This window comes from Acromyrmex echinatior, chromosome 4 (assembly GCF_024713525.1).
Source record: "Acromyrmex echinatior isolate Ae372 chromosome 4, ASM2471352v2, whole genome shotgun sequence".
Classification (NCBI taxonomy): domain Eukaryota; kingdom Metazoa; phylum Arthropoda; class Insecta; order Hymenoptera; family Formicidae; genus Acromyrmex; species Acromyrmex echinatior.
Window position 1 is genome coordinate 546,222 of NC_141855.1, and position 22,390 is coordinate 568,611.

General features: G+C 36.0%; 2 protein-coding genes across 16 annotated transcripts in view; one reads left to right on the forward strand and one right to left on the reverse strand.

Annotated features, from left to right (window-relative positions):
• Positions 1-19,280, forward strand: part of LOC105147547 (uncharacterized) — a 32,035-nt gene extending 12,755 nt beyond the window's left edge. For 11 of the 15 annotated variants that reach the window (XM_087405884.1, XM_087405885.1, XM_087405878.1 and 8 more), the window contains 16 exons: positions 1,081-1,151; positions 1,527-8,371; positions 8,522-8,643; positions 8,736-8,898; positions 8,982-9,445; positions 9,520-9,640; positions 9,764-9,894; positions 9,970-10,113; positions 10,379-11,521; positions 11,606-12,030; positions 12,112-12,345; positions 12,659-13,591; positions 13,927-14,053; positions 14,218-14,536; positions 14,618-15,680; positions 17,740-19,280. In XM_087405884.1, coding sequence (XP_087262010.1) covers positions 1,081-1,151; positions 1,527-8,371; positions 8,522-8,643; positions 8,736-8,898; positions 8,982-9,445; positions 9,520-9,640; positions 9,764-9,894; positions 9,970-10,113; positions 10,379-11,521; positions 11,606-12,030; positions 12,112-12,345; positions 12,659-13,591; positions 13,927-14,053; positions 14,218-14,536; positions 14,618-15,680; positions 17,740-18,310 — 12,876 coding nt within the window. In that variant the 3' untranslated portion in view covers positions 18,311-19,280. The remainder of the gene's footprint in view (positions 1-1,080; positions 1,152-1,526; positions 8,372-8,521; positions 8,644-8,735; positions 8,899-8,981; positions 9,446-9,519; positions 9,641-9,763; positions 9,895-9,969; positions 10,114-10,378; positions 11,522-11,605; positions 12,031-12,111; positions 12,346-12,658; positions 13,592-13,926; positions 14,054-14,217; positions 14,537-14,617; positions 15,681-17,739) is intronic. The other 4 variants (XM_011058641.2, XM_087405888.1, XM_087405889.1 and 1 more) reach the window with 4 other exon arrangements.
• Positions 19,281-19,543: 263 nt separating this feature from the next.
• Positions 19,544-22,326, reverse strand: CCT6 (chaperonin containing TCP1 subunit 6). Its single transcript, XM_011058645.2, has 7 exons — positions 22,065-22,326; positions 21,048-21,639; positions 20,624-20,959; positions 20,439-20,504; positions 20,147-20,369; positions 19,903-20,071; positions 19,544-19,826 (listed from the first exon to the last, which is right to left on the reverse strand). Exons 1-7 carry the CDS (start codon positions 22,199-22,201, stop codon positions 19,754-19,756), a joined length of 1,596 nt encoding a protein of 531 aa, XP_011056947.1. The 5' UTR covers positions 22,202-22,326; the 3' UTR covers positions 19,544-19,753.
• Between the last annotated feature and the right edge of the window lie 64 nt (positions 22,327-22,390).

Consider the following 22,390-nt stretch of genomic DNA (forward strand, 5'->3'; position numbering starts at 1 on the left):
AAAGAAATAGTTATTTTGGAAAATTTGACATTTTTAGGTTCATGACTCTATAAAAATTGTTTATTTACGTGAGAAAAAACTTCAAGTCAATTGGATAATTGATTGAAGCTGTATATTTTCCGCCAGTTTGAAAAACATGAATTCGAGAAAAAAATAAAGTTTTACTTTATGATAATGATTTTAGTTAACTTCAATATTTTGCAACTTACATTTAATCAGCGATTCCTGACCTATAAGTCAATTTCTCCTCCTGTTCGAAGAACAAATTTTGTTGCATTTGAGCCCTTCTTCTTTTGATTCTTGCTTGTTTTGCGCGTAATATCGTTGAGCTTAATTTTCGACCGGTGTAAAATCCGATTCAACAAGTCATAAATTGCTTTAACATCTTGAATATTGTAAAATTCTTTTACAGTCATATTCTACACACTTTAGAGATGCAAAAAAAATATTTAAAAAAATCGATTTTTTACCCTTCAAAGTAGAACTTCCCCTTAATCTTTAGAATGTGTCGTTATCATTGACCTTCCTCTATATAATAAATATAACATTATGTGTCTTGCACAACCGCAAGCGCGTTTGTGTGTTAAGGAAAATTACTATTTAATTATTCTGAATAGTGTATTTTGTACATATCATTTCTGATATGGAACGATGAAATAATGTGAATAGAATATGAATTCGATATAATGTTTGTACAGTTTATCTTCTATTTTATAGTATAAATTAAATGTTTACTTTGGGATTTTATGGTATTCTTGTCAGTCTATGTAGTTGATATTATAAAGAATCCAGGATTGTGTTTTGCATATTTGTTTCAAACGATACGATTTTAGAAGCGTTCTTGTTATTTGATAGAATTTGATGCAGATTTTGTTTTTTTTCAATTGCATTTTAAAAAGCACATAATTATATGATATACACGTTTTTCTTTTTCTTTTAGTTCTATATTATAGTAACCGCTCATTTAATCCTTAATTCTTTACTTGTATATTATTTTCGTTGCTTTCTCGTACTGTATTTTCAGGCTTTCGTAGTGCATGTTTGATGTTTGATATTTTAATTATTCTAATTCAACTTGAGTTTCAGGGAAATGGATCTGGTTTACAATTGTCATTTAAGCAAAACGATGACGTCACGTCGCAACCTTCAACGTAAGTATTATGTTCAATAATATTTTTAAAAAATTGCAAGAAAGTGCAAATAATTATAATATACGTATGTTAAAGTTAAATAATATAATATCATCATTCTTCTTTACAACTAATTCATAAATAATGACTTTTAAATTTAATTAAATAAAAGAAATTCTACACTTAGTCAAAGCGGGATCTTAGTGTTTAAATATCTTGGTGTAAATTCATACATACATACGCAATTCTGTAATCCGCGATTCCGAAATCTTTTATAGTCTTGAAATACAATCATGAACAGAACTAAAATAATAACATCACATGACAAGCAATGATTCTTAAATATATAATAAATATTAAAATCGGTAAATAAGGAAGTGAGTTTGTGATTTTTAGTTCATCGATGAAAACGAAGTCAAATCAGTGCAATGAAGTGATATCGACAAACGCGGAGAATGATAAAGAGGAAATTGAGGAAACGCCACAGAGTCCAGATACCATAAGATCTTCCAGTCCTGATTGCCAAATTCTGCCTATAATAATTCCTATGGAGCGTAACACGAAATTGAAGAACAGAAATCGAAGACCACAAGAACAACAATGTTCCAAAGTAATACCGGTTATTACGCTTTCGGATACAAAAACTATAACCATCTCGTCGCCAGATTCTAATCCGGACGAAGTTACGTTTAACGAATGGGATATGTTAGAAGAATCGGAAAGACAAAACTCAAGAAATCGGCAATCTTCGCTACCAGTTGCTACCAGTCACGATGTAACGACCGCTGCGAAGTTAATCAGTAATAATCTACCGCAAAAAGTCAGCGATAACAGAAATTATACGTTAGATCCGCAAGATATACCGACTGTCCCGGTGCCTTCTCTTGGTGGTTCCAGACGATTGTCTTCAGTTTTAGAGAAAAATAAGCTCACTTTAGACATAATGGCCAGTTGCTCTAGATCAGAATCACCCGTGAACGTTCCTGAAGTGAGACTTAATTCTCCTGACCCTGAAATATTGTTTGCTAAACCTAAGCCCACATCGCCCAGATCGAATGACAGCACATTGAAACCACCACCATCGAAACCACCATCGATACCGCTTCTGTTCTCGCCGCCGCCGCCTTTGTCTCATGAGCCTCTATTGTCTATGGAAGATCTAGCGGAATTATTGAATGACGAAGGCGATGGCGATAAGACCAATGAAAATGTTAAAGAAAAGAATACGGATCAAATATCAAAGAATTCAGTATTGGAGAAAGAGAAACCTACCTCTAGAAAAAGTTTGCAAAATACAGCAGGAGTTTCACCTGTGAAAATAACTTCGTCGATTGGACCACCTCGTCAATCAAATGATTCTCACCGATCGGTACCACAAGCATTATTTTCTAAATTTCAAGAACCACGTTATGCGGATAACTACGAAAGACATCCTCGCCAACGTGACATTCATTCTCATGAGAGCGCGAAAGATAAATTGATTACTATTTCTGAAGAAACCCCATCTCAGATAACAGTTATTCATAACACCGCAAGCAAATCAGATGAGAGAAATGTTTCGTTGTATCAGAGACGTTCCAGCGTACCACCGGAAGGACGGAAAGATACGAGTCTGCCTAGACCGGAGAACGAATTTGTGATTGTAGGTAACGACTATTACAATATGCACGCGAATCAGATACATTGGAGCTCTCCCACAACTACTAGTGATCAATTCGGCAACAATCAGTGGACATCTTCCTCTTATGGCGGAATGACCAATTCACCTCTGCAATCCACTCAACATCCCTTTCAACGTCCGATGGAACCGCAATTTAGGCAAAATCAGTTCCCGCCTACTCTATCCGCTGGTCCCAGACCGTTGATCAATCCCACGGTGCGACCAGATATGAGTCACGTGATAAGATCAGAAAATATTCGAGAAGATATATCTCCTTTGATGCCTCCTGGATTTTCGTCACAATACAGAGGCTTTCAAATAAATCAAGGATCTTACGATCCAGCCTTCCCCGTCGGCGGACCGACGGAATATCCGCATATAAGACCGACATGGGAAAGTTCCGCCAATCCTTCTTATGAAAATGTGATTCCTTGTGGAATTCAAGTTGTGGAAAGTACTACAGGGACTTCACATCCCCGACCCAACACACCTTGTCCTTGGGGTACGACAGCGCGTGATAGAGATAGGAGTAATATAAATAGCAGATACTATGAGAGAAATAGGATAGAATCGAGGCCTGGTTTTAATCGTGATCGCCGATCTGATTGGTCATGGGATGGCCACTCTGATCGAGAGAATCTAAATCGTTTCCCGAGTCGAGATCCACGAGTTCGCACGGAACACAACACAACAGGTGCTAGAGATCAGGCCAAAGAGACCGGTGTTTCCGCAAGGGATCCGCGTCTTTCCAAAGATAAACATGTGAACACGTCAACCAAAACCAAAGACAGTGTTGTTCTTAATGAAAGGGATCCTAGGAAACGGCTAGTAACGGCAAGCACAAAAACAATGCCAGTAACAAAGGAGAAACAAAAATCTCAGAAATTGCTTGAAAAGGAAAAGGATAAACTTCCAAAAGACAGAATGCAGTCACCATTAGAAAGTCTTTACGGTGTGATTGATACAAAGGCCAGTCAAAATTCTGGTCTGCAAAAATTCAAAATTCCTAAAATCAAGCGATCAGAACCAGCGCAGTTAAATCGTATTATTAACGAGACGAAGGAAGTTGAAAGCGTTTCGTCTAAATTATCGCGTGCAAAGAGCAATAAAAATAAAGAGCAAAAGAAAAGCAATAAATTGTATTCCAAGAATAAGAACAAAGATATTGAGAGTGCCGAAGTGAGCAGCAGTAGCGATGGTAATCGTACAACGGAGAATTCAGTCCAACAAAATAATGTTACAAAGGAGGAAAAGAGTCTTTCATCATCTCTCGAAAAGTCTGACAAAAACGAGACGAGAATTGGCGAAGCAGACTCAGCGACGAACAATTCCAAATCCAATCATATTACGAAAAAGGGTAAAACGAAGGAGTCAGAAATGGACGGATCGAAATCTAAGGAAACGGTGACGAAGGAATGGATTGAAGCCTTAATCAAGGAATCATTTGAATCCGGTGAGGGCAAGAAACTAGTCGAACACGCGAAACTGTTACAGAAATTTGGGGAAGTACTAAAGGCGAAAAACTTTAAAAAGATTAAGAAGATCATCGAGTCCGAATCCGAAAGTAATTCGGACAAGGATGAAACAATTGAAGCGAAAAAGACTCAAGTCAAGAAAAAGAGACGAGTAATAATGTCGGATAGCTCGGATGATGAATGTCTTGCCGAGAGGCTCAGTATCTTAAGTACCAACATTGATACGAATGATGCGAGAGAGCTGGTTTCTGCAATTTCCACTGATCCTAAAAATTCGGAAGAAAATCTTGAAGTAACAGCATCCAGTAATAATTTGAACAAAAAACTAATTGAAGATATTACTGCGAAGAAAAACGATGATTTATCAGAAAGTCGTGACAAGGAGTACAGTCAAGTAAATAATAAAGTAGATAATAAAAATAAGGATGAGCAATTAGAAAAGAAAAGTGATAAGAATGATCGGTTAGAAAATGAAAATACTGATATTCAGTCAGAAATCGAAAAACAAAGTAGTAGATTAAAAGATAATGATAAAGAGAAGAAACAAACTAAAGATAATCAGATCGATCAAAGCACTCTAGAGAAATCAAAGGATAGTACAGAAGGTAGTAGAGAATATCTGAATCAGGATGATATAGAAAGTAATATAGAACATTTTGATCAAGATAAGGATTCGACACAATCTGTCATTTCCGATATTACAAATCAATCTGAAGAAGTGTCAATTGATAAACCAAAGATAAAAACAAAGAGAAGAAATTCTCTAGAGATGTTGCAAGAAGATATCAGAGAAATGTTTATTAGCGAGGGTGTAGTAACGGCGACAGGTCATCGAATGTGCCGATTATCAAACTCTAAGAAAGAAGAAACATCGAATATTGCTGAGAAGAAAATTACTGAGTCCAATACTGAAACGAATGAGTCGACAGCGAATAACGCTAAGAGGAAGAGTTTAAGGTCTCGTAACATGGAAGAGTCGAAATCAAAAGCTAAAAGCAAGGACGCCAAACGGATGACTCGCAGTTTACAATCAAAGAAATCTATTCAAAATTCTGACAGTGAAGAGGATCAACCATTGGCTTTGCGAACAGAGAAGTTGCTAAACGTCACTGACAACAGCACTTCTAATCAAGAAGTAGCTCGCAGTGAAGAAAGCAATGATGCAATTCGCAGATCTAAACGCGTTCTACGTAAAGACATTATTAAGGAACCACGAGTGGTTGTGGAGAAAGCGGATCTTACGAAGATAGATTCATGTAAGATAATGTTCGACAGCTCGTCTGATGAGAGTTTTGGCATAGACGTGTCCGAATTAACCGCGGCGGTGGACATCTCTCTTCGACCGGAAAAACAATCTGATCAGGACTCGATAGATACGATGATTATTTCGAAACGACGGAAAAACACCAACAACACAGGTAAACGGAATTTTAAGTCAAAGAAGTCGTCTGCGCTCACCGACGACAAAAGTGAAGACGGGTCATCATTCACGGATGAGGAGAGTGTGATATCAGACATTTCTATGTCGAGTAACACGACTGCCCGGAAGAAAATGAACAGTAGTGGTGCAGCTAGAACAACTGCTAGAGAGGAATTGTTGAGTAACATTCTGGTAGGATTGGTGCCGACAGCGAAGAAGAATACGTCGGTCGACAAGGATAACGAGGCGGATTTCGAGGAGGATGCGAATGATGCAATAGCTATCGAGCCGAACGTGAAAAGGTCTTGTATAAAGAAAAAGAAAAAGAAATCTGGAAATCTTTGGAAGATGGGCAGATTGACAACTAAGAAGAGAAAGAAGAAGACTGCTTCGGCAGCTTCCTCCAAAACTGGTCAAACAAATGTTGAGATAAATATCGAATCGAATATTTCGGCGGATACTGTAGAAACTGATCAATCGCTCTTAAAAGATAAAGATCCTGTAACAGAGAAAACTCTTGAAAAGGTTCTTGACGACAATCATGTTGTCGACCATGCGAAAGTAGATTCTGTAGAAGACAAGGTTAAATCGTTTGTAAATATAGATACTTTTGATGTAGGTTTTAAAGACTCAAACAACTTTACTACTTTATCAGAGCCTTCGGATACGCATAGAGAAACACTTAATGACTCGTTTCTTTCTATTGAAGAAAGTAAATCATTGATACAAATGGACATAAAAGAGGAAGTAAGTTCAAGTAGCGCTGATCTTACCTCGGCAAACGCTGTTACTGGAAACAAGTTTTTTAAGGAATCGCCAAAGATTGTTTACGATGAATTGATGACGGAACTCTATCGCAGAATAGATATCAAGCATCTGATAGATTATGCGTGGGTCGGTCAGGACAAATATAAATGCTTATTGTGCTTCTTCACGGGCAAAAACATCGTCTATCATTACAAGATCAATCATCCCGGAATGGAAGTGCTTATCTCGCGTCTCAAGTCGACAGACGCTAAGACTGCGATTATGGAAGCCGAGCATAGTGTGACCACAATGGATACGAGTCAATCATGCAAATTTCGCTGCAGATTTTGCTGTTTTGTTACGGAAGGCGCAGCGGACGTAGCACTCGAGGCATTCTACGAGCACTGTACTACACACACGGGTGAATACAGATTCCACTGCAACAATTGTTCTTACCAGGCGGTGGCCAAAGCGTCCATGAAGACGCACTATTACAAGATATGTCGTAAGAATAAAACGTTCAACGAGTCTGCATCCGAAGATGTCGTACCGAGAGAAGGCGGCATCTATGGCTATTTGTGTTGCAGTTGTAATTATGTACAACTAAAGCGACAAAATATAGAGGCCCACGTTGAATTCTGGCACCGAGAGCAGATGGATACCGAGATCTTGAAGATTAATATGTCGGCGATAACTGTATTAGCGAAACATGTTGCGAATAACAATGAGCAATCGCACGAGTCGACGTCCGTTAACGCTGAGGAATCTTTCGCTGTAGAAACAAAGCCGCAAGTTCTTGAATTTGAAGCTATGGAATGTAAAGATCTAATGGATATTGCAAGAATAATGGAGTCCGAGAGCAACGATAATAATACTAGTGAATGTATTCCACCTGAACAAAAACCGAATGAGAATATCCAAGTCAAGGAGGAAAAAACTGAGGAAATTCCGAAACTGTCTCAAGGGGAACCGGAGGGATCTGTGAGCACCGGTAATCTAAGTGTATTTGTTTGCCCACCTGATTTGGAAAATAAGGAAATGGAAATACAGCGAGAGCGACAGAAAACGATGCAAGAAATCGCCAATAATATCGGTATTTTATTAAAGAACTATTCTAAACCGGGTTTGTCCATAATAGACAAACTGCAGGATAAAATGCGCACGGACGCAGTTGTTAGTCCAGTTCCTGAATGTAACGCGTCAGTGAACATTCCGGAAACAAAGGAAAATCCTTCATTGCCTTTTGTGAATTCATCCGCAGAACCTCTGAAAACCGAGGAAGAACTAATCATCAAGGAGGACATCCCGAGTCAGTCGAGCAATCAAGGCGACTCTCTTTCTTTTATGGAGGAACAATTGGCTACTGAAAAATCGAAGGCAACAAACGATGTGGATGGCAAAGCGGATGTAAAAATCCGGGATCCTCTTGTGATCATGGACCCATCCAAAGACAACGAGAGCGACGGCGAAAATAGCGACAACGAGCGCTCGGCACCAATTTTCGAATCGGACTCCAGCAGTGAGCAATCGGATTCCGAGCAGACTGATGTCAATATGATCCTGAAGGAAACCTCGAGCATAAATGCATCTTCATCGCGAGATCCGATGTTGACGACGATACAGAGGCTAGCCGCTCAGCTTCAGAACGTCAAACCATTGGAGCCGGTACCGCCCGAGCCAATGATCGATATTAAGACAGAAATCAAGATTGAGCCTGTTGAGCCGTTGATTCCAAAACCACCAGACGTTGTGCCGATCGCCAGTGTCAAACATTTGCTAAAACAAAATGTCAAGTCTTCGGAGAAGAACATGCCGGCATCAAGCAAGAATGCCAGTCCACCCAAGAATTTTCTCAGATTCAGGCGACTCAGCGGCGATATGTTGTCTATGCCGATGCAGTTTTTGGATAATCAAGAAGATTCGCAAGGATTCAATACAGGTTGGTAATCTGAACAGCTGCCATAATGTTTCGAGTAATTGAATACGTTAAATGCAAGGCAATTAATTTACTACTAATTAATTCACTGATTACTGAACGTATTCAACGGAGATATGTATCTATTTATATATTAATGGATAAAATTCATAGATGGAACTCAATCAGATAGCGCGATAGATGGATTAAAAATGGATACAGAAGAAGAATGTTCGTTTTTGAAGATCGAAAATGTGAGGAGCCTTGCAGAATCCGATCCTAATGAAAGTGTTACTGTATGTAAATGTAGTTAGTGTACATAGTGTTTTCGTTACTGACATTTAACTTCATCTATTATCTCATTATCATGTTTTTTTACTGCTTCTAGGTAAACGACACTAGTAAAGCGGTGGAGATATCTCCTACGAAAAGTAAAGAATCTGTTTTAAAGAAGTCCAACCAACCTTTAATACTGAAAAAGATCTCACCGCAAGCGCTAGTCAATATGAATCTGCAAAGTATGCCCTGTCAAGAATTTGCCAATACTCTTGGTGAAATTCACTAGCATATATATTTAACATCAATTTTTTTTTACTCAAAGCATATATAATATTTAACATTGAATTTTTTGTAGCTCCGAAGATGCAATCAGTGACTGCTCCATTGACAAGTTCATCAACTAGTCCATCAACTTTGAATTATAGAGCAAGGAAAATCAAGGTAATACGTATGCCTGTATTGAACAACACTAAGGATACGTCACCTGCGTCCTTCGCGATCAAGTTGAAATCTATGGAAGTATATGCGAGGATGCTGACAGAGCCAAAGCTAGCTCATTTTTACAAGTGCATGAGCCATAATTGCTCCTTCACAACTGATTTTCTCCTGAATTATTCTAAACACTATACTAAACATTACGAAGAAGCTAGCGAACAAAACAGCACAGATAATTATGACAAATGCGCCTATTGTTACATATCTACAAATAACTGGAACGAGATGAAAACTCACTTGGCGACTAAACACCTTCATTGCCGGTATCAATGTGGTTACTGCTTTTATCGATCCTTTGTACCGTCCTATGTACGGCAACATCAGGTAACGATTTTTAATTACTGTGTATCTGTGTTATTAAAAGAAGTAATAATATCTGCTAATTTTTTTTCATTAAGATTATGTGTCATCCCAATACCGTGTTTTATTATTTATTGGACAAGAAACAGAAGACGTTACAGAAAAAGGAACTTGTTAATCGTAACGCTTATGTATTACCTTTTATATGCAAACAAGATGGTATGTAATAATAATGTAATATGTTGTAAATGTGCTAATATAATATATCGGTGTATTGGATATTTTACAATTACTAGTGTTAATTATTTTCATAGCATAATTTCTAGTATTAATTACTTTCAGATTGTGACAAAATCTTTTATATACCTGAAGCATTTATAACTCATTTAAAAACAAAACATTCATCTTCTCATCTTGTGTACAAATGTCATGTGTGCAACACTACTCATACCAAGATAGAACTTCTTATATCTGTATGTACTCTATATCTATCTGTATATACTATTAGGAAAACAATTATACATATCATTTTATTGTTATACTTACAGCATTACAAGTTGCACGGATTTTGCAAATACCAATGCTTATATTGTTTTTATGGTTCCGATACGCTAAACGAAATACATCAACATTTAAGCACCTTTCATTATGATCGATTGCCTCAGGTTCTGGAACGTTCACTTCCTCCAATGGTATTGTTATTAGAATTAATTATTTGATTAAAACAAATTGTATCTTAATTAAAATATAACATACTATTTTGATCTTGAATTCAGTTCTTGTTTATTATTAAAAGTCATTAGAATATATATGTGTTTCTAAATGCATATTTAATGTTCAATTTAAATATTTTGAACAATTTTTAAAATACTTTTTACTTTTGGCACACTATGAAATAATATAAGTACTTTAATAAGTAATTTGTTTAATATATTATATAATTGTGCTTAATTTCAGCCATCACGCCAGGTGGAAGTTATACATCAACTCATTTTACGAACTTTCGATGATAATATAGATGAAGAAAGTGTTAATTTGAACACTGACGATTCTAAAAAGAATACATCAAATGTTGAAATAACTTTAAATGAAGCTCAATCTAATCAACCAAAAAATTTGAAGGGGGATATCTTAATTGGGGCAGTAAGTGATCTAAAGAACACAGAAGTCAATGTTTCCAATATCTCGACAAAACAGTCTATAGGTGATACGTCTTTCACTAATAGCAACAAAAATACAAATAATAGTGTTGAAAAACAACTTTTGAAAAATGAGCCGTTCCAATCAGAGACGGGAAAGTTAAGCGACTACACCATAAATCAGATTCTTCAAGAACCGAAATTGGATATGCCTATGAATGATTCCGGCGCAGTCGATTCGTTAAAAATCTCAGATGAATTCAATTGCAGCGACGAATTTGTAAATACCAATCTTCTCGATAACGCAGATTTTTTAAAGAATTTTACATCCAATTTCGGCAATATGTTTTCTAAATCCGCGGATAAAACTGAAGATAGTGATATCGAGATTTTGGAAAGCGAAGAGAAAGCCGCGCAGTGTAAGGCTGAGGATGAGATAACGAAAAAGGCAGAAATGATGTCCGAGACAGAGGTTGAAAATAAGGCGCAGGTTGCATCCAGTGATACTACCGAAACGAAATGCACATCCAAAAAAGCGCCAGTACATACTACTAATGCGACTGCTCAATCAGACAAGCCTTTGACTTTGGATGACATTAAAGATACTGGCCGTATCGGACACGAATTATATAAATGCGGTTATCTGCATGAATGCAGTTTCACAGCGCAAAACATGGACTTATTGAAAGCGCATGTAAAGACGTGCAATTTAGGAGACCCTAGACAAAATTTATTTTGTCCGCATTGTAAAAAACGTGCCGTCAAAATTTCCTTGTTTCTAGAACATATAAAAACTCACGGATTAAAACGTTTTGGATGCAGTCTATGTAAGTTAAGATATTCGGTTTCATATCAAGCTACGGCTCATATGAAGTCAAAACACAAGTTTTTCCACACGAGGATAGTGCCTGCCGATCCAACAAATCCAGCGAAAGATGGCCTCTTTATCGTGCAAGCAGTTGTAAGTCTATTTTTAATATAAAAATATGTATATCTTCTTTTTTAAAGACTGTTATGTAATCCCTGTAATATTTAATTTATACAGCCTTATGAAGCTGCCGACCGAAGAAACAAGAAACGTAAACGTGCTAACAAGTCTGGAACGGAACAGGAAAATGAAAAGAGTTTGGATAACGAAAAATTATCGTTTAGTCCTGACGAAATAGAGCAATTACCACGTCAAGCGATTTACAATCGGGAAGTCCAGTGTGCCGTATGTCCTTACACAACTAAAGTTCGGACAAACATTATCCGGCATTTGCAATTACACGCGAAAGACGAAACTGTACCCGAGAGTGGCCCGGTCAATCCTGTTCCTTGTTTAGATAAGAAGGAGAAGATGTTCGATAAGATGGTGAATCTAGCGAGCAGCTCACACCAAAATGGTCGTATGGGCGCAAAATCAAAAGAATCTATTAAGGAAAACGAGGCGGACGATAGCATACCAAAGTTTGTACCGGAACACAAAAGGTGTGTGATATTAATTAAAATTGCAACAAATAAAATATTGGAGAAATATGTGTTCTAACAATTATATATCTTTTCTGCCAGGTATGTATGTGGCGTAGCTGAATGCAATTACTTAACGGTGAACGAGGCAATGTTAAAGTACCACTTAAAAGCTCTACATTCAGAAGAACCATATTTCCATTGTCCACATTGTCCTCCACCGTCGTCGGGTCAAGATAATCAAAATATAGCGATCGACAAAATGGGCATTCATTTGAGAATGCATGATACAAGACTTTATAAATGTTCCCATTGCAATCATCATCATTATCATAGGTTTGTATATATTTGTATGATAATTTTAATTGTATATATAATTTGATTGTATCATTTATATATTTTTTTATTATTTTACAAAAATTCTAATTTTATATATACATATACACTTAATATAATTTTAAAACATGTGACAAGTATGATTAATAGACTTGATTACTATTTAATCATTAATGTATCAGTAATCAAGATAAACAGATTGCTATTTCCCTGATAAAAAAAAATTAATACACAAAAAAGAAAAATATGTTACTTGTCAGATGTTTTAAGATTTTTTTGTTGGCGCAAGTGCACTTTCTATGCTCTCTGATAGTATTAAAATGACATCCAGGCATGTTGTGGAACGACATCTTACTGATAAGCATCCGGAGAAAAGACCTTTCGTGAAAGTAATAAGGGAAATGGAGAACACGGAGAATGTTCAACAACCAGTCCCGGAAGAGACCGAAGAGGAGGTACCCGATCCGGATGGCAATCATTGGAAATGTAATCTTTGTGATTTTAAATTTGTTTACAAAGCTGATGTAGCCACTCATGCTGACACAGTTCACGGTGAGAACTCTCAATACAAGTGCACTCTGTGTCCATTTAAAACGAGTGGAAAAATAATTCTTGAGCAACATATAAACAGCAAGCATACATACGATTCTAACGCCGATTACACCACAATATACCAGAGGATAAAAGGTGTCAATAAACGGAATACAGAAACCGTTGATCAAGGCGGGCAGGACGAACCCTTTGATACGACACCACTTTGGAGTAGAAACATGCCACGAGTTCGACATATTCGCGGGATCCTCTTGGAAGAAGAAACCGAAACGCCCGCGACGAATGAAACGTCCCCTGTAACTTCAAAGCTATCTTTAGGCAAACGCAAGAGCGACGCAGAAATCGTGACGAAACCAGCTAAAATAAAAGTGTCCGGGAAATCGATATCTCTCGATGAAAATAATAAACTGTCTAAGGAGAAATCAAAACGATCACTTTCATGCGATAAAGTATCCGGGGAGACAGAAGGCGAAGGACATGTTATGAAAGAAAGTGCACAAAGCAAAGTCACTGGCAATAAATCGGCTAAAGATTCGATGGAATTGATCGACGGTAATGATTCCGATGTGGGAAGATTTGGACCTTACGGTAAACCGGATGCCAATATGTATGTCTGTACGCTGTGTAATCAATTCAAATCGAAATACAAGCACGATATGAGAGATCATCTTTATAGGGAGTTGAACTATGTTAGGTAAGTGACATTATATTGAAATTTAGACAGCCAAACGTGCCATAAAGATCTATAGTGTAGTCTGAAATCGAGCAGAATCTGTTGTTAATTTACCTTCAGATTGCATTCTGGATGTCTTATTATGTTATATTAACACAATTTTTATCAGCAGAATACAAATATACATGTAATGGCTACAGTCAGATGTCAAACTGCTACAATTTTATTCGAATTTGCTAACAGACTGTTGAGTTATTGAATTATTATTTTACTGGAACGTAGGCACTTTCAGAAATTAATTTTGCTTTTTGTAAATTTTATTACTAAACGAGATTTTTGTAAATATATCTGTTTAGATTTCATTGCAAGACTTGCGGATACGTATCGGTAAATCGTAAAGCATTATTGCTGCATATTGGGAAACGTCATAATGGAGAAGGTACAGATGAACCACTTTCGCCGGATAATGCTATTGAAGATTGGGTATATATTTATTAAAATTTTAATATATTCTTTAATATTTAATAAATAAAAATTTTTAGTAATATTATTAATTTATGATAATAAAATAAAATATAAATATAATATTTTATTTTATTAAATCTTGCTTTCTTACATTATAAATAAACGTTATATATGATTTACAGGTGATGACTTTATTGAAAAAGCAAACGGACATGATCAAGGCGTGGAATCACATGAATGTTATCTATAAAAATATACCCGTTAATACAAGTTCTTCAAGTTCAGATGTTGGTTCCATAAAGATCTCAGCCGATAAGAAGTCCGTGAATCTTGCATCTACGATATCCAATCTGCAAAAAGATGTTCTTGAAGATGCTAATAAAAGCACCATAGATTCTGATGACGGAGATAGCAGAGACAATGAGGATCTTGTAATCGATATGAAGGAGGATGAGGTGTACGAGGTTAAAAGTAACGAAGATAAATCCGAAAACGATAAACGTAAGTATATAGATTATATTTAGAATTACCTCAGTTTTATTTATAAGATCTATAAAATAAAATGCATGATTTTATGCGCAGTTCGCGAGAAGACCGATGATGATCTGGACAAGCCAATTATCTGCAAGCATTGCCAGACGTCGTTCGCTGGCCAACGCGGATTCAAGTTACATGTACAATATTCACATTTGAAACGGCTCAGCTTTCTGTGTCCCTACTGCGACCGTAGCACCAACTCGCAGACAATGATGCGCCAGCACATCCGCGCGAAACATCCGCACGATCCGGAAAATATTATACACAATCCGGATGCATGGGGAAACACAAAGCTAAGCAACGAATTCTGGGAGAAGGAGTATGGTCTTCTTCCACTGAAGACAAAAAAACGAAAATTGAACACAGAAAATAATGTTAGCACCACCGCCGTCTCCGCAACCACAATCAGTTCTGTTAGTAATCGTTTAGAGAAATGTGAGGTGTGCAACTTTACAGCAGTAAATTACACTGGCCTGAAAAGTCACATGAGAACACACTCTCATCAACACAATCTCAAGTGTTTATATTGCACTTATAGCTGTTCGTACAAAGCAGAAATGGTGGAGCATTGGGAATCAAATCATCCCTCGGTACCACTAAAATACACGGAACGATTGTCAGCGACAGACTCTTCTTCTAATGAAACAAAAACTAAGCTACCGACGCCTCAAAAACAAGATGTTGACACATTAAAGAATGAAGAAAGCAATTCGTCATCAGCTGTAATCTATGGCTGTGTTTATTGTAATCTTCGCAGCGTCTCGCTGCCATCCATCAAACAGCACTGGAATCTCATGCACAAGGACTTAAAGGGTTCGGAAACTTCTTTTGCTGCAAAGTTTCCATTTAAATTTAAAGAAATACTTGTATCGAGATTGTCTAAAAATCCCACGAAGAAGGATGTCATTGAGCGTAACCAAGCAAAGCAGACAGAGAACCTGTTGCCTGTTATCATTCCAAAGCGTGGATGGATTTGTCAATGGTGCCAAGAACTTTGCGAAACCAACAATGATAGGATAAGGCATCATAACATGTTTCATTCGCATTTACCACAAAAATGGAAGGAGCAGCAGCAACAGCAGCAACAGAAGGAACAAGCTCAGGCAGAGTAAGTACTTGCTCATAGACAAACTAAAAATACATAAAAAAAAAACATAAAGTAATAAAACGTAAGCAATAAGTAAATTTATTAATCACAATAGATAATGTAATAAATAACCAATATAATTAATATTATAGGACCGTACATATGTGTATGATAACACCAACTATAGAAATCAAAGCCTTGAACGGTCTTGTTGGATCTTAAATGCTTTTATGATTCTATGGCCGGTATTCATAATCAGATCTTTTATTTAAGTCCATCTCAAATACGATCTTAAGAAGTCACGAAGCAATCAGAAACCGGTATTCATAGTTAGATCTTATATTCAAAATCGTCTTAAATACGGTCTTAAGAAGTCACGAACTAATCAAAAGGCTGCATTAGCGTTTTAAGATATTACTTAAGACGGCCTTGAAATAAGAATCGACTATGAATACCGACCTATGTAAATTTATATACAATACTACATATGTTGTCATTTGAAATGCGCGCCGAAATGACTACTTACTAAAGCAGCGTCTACAATGAGAGTTTAAGATCTAAAATTTTTTAGCCTTAAGTTATAAGAAATTGATCAATCACAATCGAATATGAGAACAATCGACTCGATTGGTCAATTTTTTATGGCTTAAAGCTTAAGTTTTACATCTTAAATTCTCATTGTAAATGCCGCGAAGGCCTCGGTAGTTTAATGCCTGTATTCATAAGATTTGTTCACGTTGCATGCTCCAACATGCTCCAACATACTCCATTATAGCTCCTACTCACTCCAATGTGCTCATTAGAGTGAATGGGAACTATGGCAGGAGCATGTTGGAATATGCGACGCGAACAAACCTAGTCAGACCTTGTACTTAAGGCTTCCTTAAATTTATGTTTAGATGCTCAGTAGCGAATGAAATAATTCGTAAAGTATCTGAAGATAAATTTAGTCCGGATCTATAATGGATGTTTTAAGCTATAAGCCATAAGAAATTGACCAATTACAGTCGAATGCGAGGAGAATAATTGATTGTGATTCGTCCATTCTTTAAGGCTTAAAAATCTATGTAGATACGAGTTCAAGGAAGCCTTAAATATAAGACCTATGAATACGAGCATAAGATTTATTAGGACGCTCGCACAGATTATGGAATGTAAGAGATTCGGATTCGACTCCTGACCGAGGTAATTGGTAATTCTTCAGAATAGTTACCTCCAATTTCGATGAAACTAAGCTCATTCGACGCGTTTTTGCGTAAAATGAAAGAATTTGGCAGAAAAAAGTCTAGGAAAAAAGTCTGCTCTGCGAAATGAGATATTGAGTGTTAAAGTTGACTAAAGTGTTACTATATAACACGATCATTAATCATGTAGAATGTAGACAGTAGGATGTATAGATTAGTGCTTATTAGTTTGGAGTGGATAATAAATAATATATCCCGCTTAGGACCTAACCGTCTAGAAGTTGCTTCATAGACAGTGTCCGCTTGGAATAATTTTAACTCATGACAGTGAGGTGCAGTCAGGTGTGAGAAGTTTAGAACTGTCTAAGATATATTATTTTTTTGTTCTAAGCGGTGTAGCCGCCCCGAATCAATAAGCACTACTGTCTATACAGTATACACTCCACTTGACAAATTTCCTAACCTCAATAGTTGTCAACTTTAACTCTCAATATCTCGCTTCTTAGGACACGCCCGGACTTTTTTCTGCGACTCTTTCATTTTACGCAAAAATGCGTCAAATGAGCCTAATTTCATCGAAATCAGAGGTGAGGTAACTATTCTAAAAAAGTACCTAATATTTTTCGCAATAAAAATTAATTATTTATAGATTTTAATGTCATTCAGCATAATTAAGATCGTTTGAAGATGCGAAAAAGTATCAAAATTTGTTAAATTGCTAGTCAATTTAACTCGTGATATTATTATTGTAATAAATAACCTTCTCTACTATGATTAGCTGATTTGCTTGTTGTTTATATCTTAGTACTTAACGTTTTTGTATATGTATATGATATATACTGTTACTTCTACAAGAAACTACACTTAATTAAATACATGCAAAATCTATATTTTAGCACATCAATACGGTTGCCCGCATACACTGAAAAGTACGCGACGAACTCGAAAAATCTCTCGAGTTTCGAATCGGTCGTAGAGAATTTGATCACAAAGCATGTCAATCAGATCGAATCTGGTGATATGAAGAATAAGAATGATCAGAACTGTAATTTGAATGCTTCGACGTCAAGAGGAAATAGTCATCAGGCTGTCGCGAGGAAATCAACCACCAAATCGGCTATCTCATGCGCGAGACCAGGCCCACGTGTATTCAAAGCTGTCGCACGCAAGTCCACGAATCCAAGGTATCCGCCGAATTTTTTTAAGCCGCTATTGGAGAAGCACAGCACAAACATGGGATATGAGGGGGAAGAAGAAATACAGAACAAACAGTTCGTATCGCATTATGGAATACCAAGCAGTCCAGTTAATCTGACCGAGTTGAATACATACATGGTGGTTGGGGGCCATAGTATGCGGGTTAACTGTCTTACTCTTGCAACGCTTATTAATATCAAGCCGAAAATATTAGTGAAAGACATTAGAAAAGATCCCAAATATACTGCAATTCTTTCGAATTTGAATTAATGTTACAATAATTATTCGTATGATATCGTAGATAGAATTTTAATGTCGTATCGAGATTCAAAATTTTTGCATTAAGAACAGTTGAGTGTGGATTGTTGTAAAAACTAGTATGTAAGTGCAACAAAAACCCCAGGTTTTATTTCTGTACATAAAATTCATTTGCGATGATAGAAAATGAAAGGATACAGTATGTTTTAAGTATCGAAAAATCATAGTTTAATGCTCATATTACTTGCGTTTTTTTTGCTTTTGTGATTTTTTTCATTTCATAAAATACAATTTGTACATAATTGAAAATGGAGATCATAGTTATCATCAGGAAAGGAGGTCAGAACAACTAGTACAATGTAATCATAGGATATTTTAAAATGTCTCGTCTCGAGTATGTGTTTGATGTGATACTTTTATATATGAAAAGATTGTCTGAGCTCTTGAATTATTGTTAAACTTATCATTACATCACAGATTTAGATCGTAAATTGCTGAATAATTAAAAAAAAAACTATTTTTTTAATACCTTTCATAAAATCACAATTGCGTTAGCCAATTTACATCTTACTCAAAATTGCAACATATTTATTCAGAATGACAGGACAATTAATATTAAAAATATTTCTCCATTTATGTCACATCATGTTCTTTTCATACCATGTAAATATTTCATTATGCCTTATTTTTATGAAACTAAGTTGGACAATTTTGTCGAAGTGTATTGTATTATTCTACAATGAAATTGCACTTCGGAGAGGTATACAGATATAATTTAAACATTAGAATTTAATTATTATATTATAATCTCCAGTAACCACACGAATTCTTTTCAGCAAATTATCGATATTAATATATAACAGAAAATAGGATTTTTTTTCTGTGAAAATACAAGACTGACAAACGTCCTATTATTATAATGACAGTTTTTAGAACGTTGTAAATATATGTACCATAAATAAATATTTTTAATTTTTATAAATTGACCAGTATAGTAATCATAATCAATTTCAGACATACAAATTAAAATTACTATTTTTTAAAGTAAAAAGCAGAAAGACAAATATCTTTTAATCTATATAGAATTAGTGAGTCGTCTCTTTTTGCGTCAAGATTCAACTTTGCTTTTATATATATATTTTTTTCATTATTTACGATTTCTCTTTTCATACTTTCAAAGATATTTTGTACCTTTTTCAGTTCATATTTTACGACGTTGTGAAATTTTATAAGTGAATGAAATACTTTTTACGAAAACATTATTTTATTATTCAATGTGAAAATTCATTATCGTGTTATTAAATATTTAAATCAAAAGCAAGAGATCAAGCAACATATTTGGTTAACAGATGTAATGCAAAATAGATGATAATCTATTATAATAATTTGAATTATTTCGTAAAAAAATTATTAGTGGTGCTTAAACTTTTAATTCCATAAGAATTACATTGTAATTTAACCCTTTAGAGAAGATAATCCTGCTCTCATTATTTCGTCAACCAGAAGAAGATTACTGGCGATTATCGTGCTGAAAATTAAAAATTTTTATCCATGTAAGTTATAATATTCAACAGAGCATACACATAAGTGTTTTAATATCTTACCAAGAATTGATGATTTGTTTTTTTACATTATAATTATCATAAATGCCAGCATCCGCGGCTTTTAAAGCTTCTCCTGTAGACAGATCCAATCCTACTGGTTCTCCTAAAGTAGAACTTTCTTCAAATAATTTAACGATTGTGTCTTGCGGATCAAATCCACTATTAACGGCTGTGAAATAAAAAAAATAAAAGCTTAATCATGACAATGTTAATAAAAATAGAGATTCATAAGTATTATGTTTACCGAGAGTTTTTGGAATGACGAGTAAAGCATCGGCATAGGCCTGTACTCCCAGACGTTGCTTTCCTTTCACTTGCTCTTTGTACCGTTGAAGAGCTTGGCTAACCGCAACCTCAAAGGCTCCAGCTCCAGGAACAATTGCACGATCATCAATAGCATTCTTTATTGCCCTAAGTCCATCACGCACAGCATCTTTAAGTTGTTCCAATGTAAATTTGTTAGGACCCTAGAATATCAGTACATTAGTATATTAGAATATTCGCATGCTTCATCACAAATAAACCATTTGCATTACCTTCAATAAAATAGTTACAGAATTTGGTTTTTTGCAATCTTCTATAAAGGTATATTTAGTTTCTCCCTGAAAAATAAATTAAATTTATAGAAAAAGTTTTCTTTAACTTTTCTTTAATTAAATTTATAGAAAAAATTAACTTTATGTGATAACTTTCATTTTTAATGAGAAGTATAGAAATTTACCAAAACATGTTCATATACAAGACCGGCCCATCCTAGATGCTCTTCTTTCAGATCATCTACAGAATTCATAGCTACGCCACCACACGCGAGTGCTAGGCGTTCCATGTTTCTACGCTTAGCTCTGCGTAAAGCCATAATATTCTCTTTTGCGAGCATATCAAGAGATGATGGATCAATTCCTTTTTGATTTATCACAACAAATGATTTATCTGTTCCGTCGCACAACTTCTTCTTCAATTCGATAATCTTTTTTACGCGATTATCGATGAAAACGCGTTCAGCAGCTACTAACTTTTCGCGTTCTTCTGCTGATTTATAAAAGAATCCACTATTCACCTGTAAAATTAAAATCCAGAGAATTATGTCTTTAATTATTAACTATATTATATTAATTAAATTCTTGTCATTTCGCATTTGTATATACCTCACTTTTCTCATATTCCAGGCTTACATTACAGGTCAGAATATATGCATTTTCTACCCTTTTAGGCATATCTGGATGTCTAGATCCATGATCAGTGACTATGCCACGAATCAGAGTGGTATCATCTGCTGTTCTATGTTGCATTTCCATCAATTCGATCATATGCAAATCGATTTCTTTGTCTTGCTGCTTAATTGCCAGCACAGCATCCACGCAGATCTCGGTTAACTTGTCAGCCACGGTATGGTGAACCTTTGTTCTAAGCGAAGTCCTCACAATATCTAACAGGCTCTGCTTATTAGGCTCAATTGCAATTTTCATCGAGTCTAAAATTTCTAATGCCTTAGCACGAGCCAAGTCAAAACCATCTGTGAGCATTCTAGGATGCAGCCCTTCTGCTATATACAAATCAGCTTGTTTCAAAAGTTCACCGATGACCAGCACAGTACTGGTCGTGCCATCGCCAGTCATATCATCCTGAGCGGTGGACGCTCTTGCTATTAGGGATGCTGTAGGGTGTTGAATTTGCATTTCATGAAGGAGCACATTGCCATCCTTGGTAATCTTTATATCTCCAGCTCCAGAAACCAACCTGGAAAATCATGATTAAAAACTAGCATGTTACTTATTATAAATATTACGACTAGATTTTTAATTAAGATTATGTCATTTGATTAGTGTTTTCTTAATGTGAAAGTTACACTGAAAATATGATAAATAAGATAATAAGATAAAAGATATGATAAATAAGAAAAAACTACTATCGAGGAGCAACATCCACGGAACGTCAATCCCTCTTTTCTCCGGCAACTCGTAAGTCATTTCCTAATAAGGAGAATAATGCGATGTCGGAATACTGCAACGTTTTACGAATTTCTGACGAATGAAAATCATTGCAATGCATTCGGAGTCAAAGAGTTTCGAGATATTTTCGAGACGTACGCGAAGAATCAGAGTGAACGGTGACTACGATGAAGCGGCAAAATTATCGCGTGAACATACATCGTGGCTACATACATTTTCATGGTTCCCTTGGGCCCCAAGTTGGTCCTCATCACATCCTGAATGCCCTTCGCGGCGGAAATGTTCACTGCCAAAGCCTGCGCCGCCCGGGCGAACTCGGCCTTCGGATTCAATAAACTGATCGCTGCCATCCTCACAAATTATTCTTGTTTCCTCGTATCTTCAGGTACCACGCTTAGCACACCTTCAACGTGCTTCAACGTCTCTACAGGCTATCCGTAAAAGCACATAACCGATTTTCATGCGACGTATCCTTAAGGCGGTCTCACAAAGATCACGACTCGCCAACTTACGAGGTCTGTTCTTTTTAGTTCAGAAGT

What these genes read in the sequence shown, in the direction of transcription:
- CCT6 (XM_011058645.2), bottom strand. Translation starts at nt 22,201, where the DNA reads ATGGCAGCGATCAGTTTATTGAATCCGAAGGCCGAGTTCGCCCGGGCG. An exon ending in CTGTAACTATTTTATTGAAG is followed by an intron (nt 20,370 to 20,438) that starts GTAATGCAAATG and finishes CTGATATTCTAG; the next exon opens with GGTCCTAACAAATTTACATT. An exon ending in CGTCATTCCAAAAACTCTCG is followed by an intron (nt 20,072 to 20,146) that starts GTAAACATAATA and finishes TTTATTTCACAG; the next exon opens with CCGTTAATAGTGGATTTGAT.